Source organism: Kryptolebias marmoratus, linkage group LG1 (assembly GCF_001649575.2).
Source record: "Kryptolebias marmoratus isolate JLee-2015 linkage group LG1, ASM164957v2, whole genome shotgun sequence".
NCBI lineage: Eukaryota > Metazoa > Chordata > Actinopteri > Cyprinodontiformes > Rivulidae > Kryptolebias > Kryptolebias marmoratus.
This window is the reverse complement of record NC_051430.1, coordinates 33,130,253-33,131,429: the sequence shown is the minus strand read 5'-3', so window position 1 is coordinate 33,131,429 and position 1,177 is coordinate 33,130,253. Positions and strand designations below refer to the sequence as shown.

The 1,177-nt window shown below is 39.7% G+C and overlaps 1 protein-coding gene across 2 annotated transcripts in view; it reads left to right on the top strand.

Annotated features, from left to right (window-relative positions):
- The window catches only part of spx (spexin hormone), a 7,357-nt gene that overhangs the window by 5,243 nt on the left and 937 nt on the right, over nucleotides 1–1,177 (top strand). For both annotated transcript variants that reach the window (XM_017426327.3, XM_025008073.1), the window contains exons 4-5: nucleotides 614–676; nucleotides 793–879. In XM_017426327.3, coding sequence (XP_017281816.1) covers nucleotides 614–676; nucleotides 793–879 — 150 coding nt within the window. The remainder of the gene's footprint in view (nucleotides 1–613; nucleotides 677–792; nucleotides 880–1,177) is intronic.

Below are 1,177 nucleotides of genomic sequence, written 5' to 3'. Positions count from 1 at the left end.
GACAACACTAATACATTCGTCGTAGCCTACGTTATGAAATATTTACATGAATCATTGATACAATTATGATAGAAACGATAGAAGAAAATATATCACGATAGACACTTTTCTATCGTCCCCACGATATGGATCGTTAGATTGCCCAGCATTACAACAAAGCAATAAACCTAAGAATAAACTAAAAAAAAAAAAACATACTGACAGTTGCACTATATATGGCTTGGAGTATTTGTTGTGAATTATCTTCAGCTACTACCACACCAAATTTTAGCTCAATATCTACAAAGTTCACTGAATTAGAGACATTTTTGTGTTTGCTAAGGTTGCTTAGTTGGGTTGACTGCTAATGTTAATGACCTGTAGATATGCATGCAATGATTACTGTTTAAAAGTTTAATTAAAATCCCTGAGATATTTTACTAACAGACGTAAACTAACTCACACCGAGGCAAAAACAGTATTGCCCTCTTGCATTTGGCAGTGGGCGATAAAAACATGGAGCCTGTTGTGTAAGAGTTTTTTTTTTTAACTGATAAAATGTGAGGATGTGTTTGAGATCCAAACTGCAATGACTGAATAAAAAAAGGTAATTTAATGAAAATCTTTTCCTTAGAGGGCCGAAGGTTTATCTCTGAGGACCGGAAAGAAGGAGATGTCTATGACACCCTGCACTTAGGTACCAAGGTTTTTTTTTTTTTGTTTTAAGTCAAAGTAACAGCAGGTTCTGAACAGTCCCAGTTCCTGTTCAGACACAGAGCTGGAACCAGTACTGACCCATTCTGTGTCTGTCAGAGACCCGCAGTCAGAACACAGAGAAACTGAGCGTGGATCAGGCTGCCATGGTGCTGCTCAACTTCCTGCAGCAAGCCAGAGAGGGAGGTGAGCACCACACACACCCCATCACTGTTTTAGGACCTGAACTTAGGGTTCATTCTCACACATTCTCTGTTTTTATCTACATTTGGCTTGACGATGTGGCCTTGAAGCCCAAAGTCTTATCAATTCTCCCAGGAATTTATGTCAACAGAAGCTCGTTGCCTTCTTGCCTGTGAACATCTGTGAACGTGATTCATGGACTTTTCTGCAAACACACAAATGCATCACACCGCCTCCTACCGTATGGAAACACAAACACACATTCTCATACTCATACTCTGCTGTCGCATCTCTCTCACTC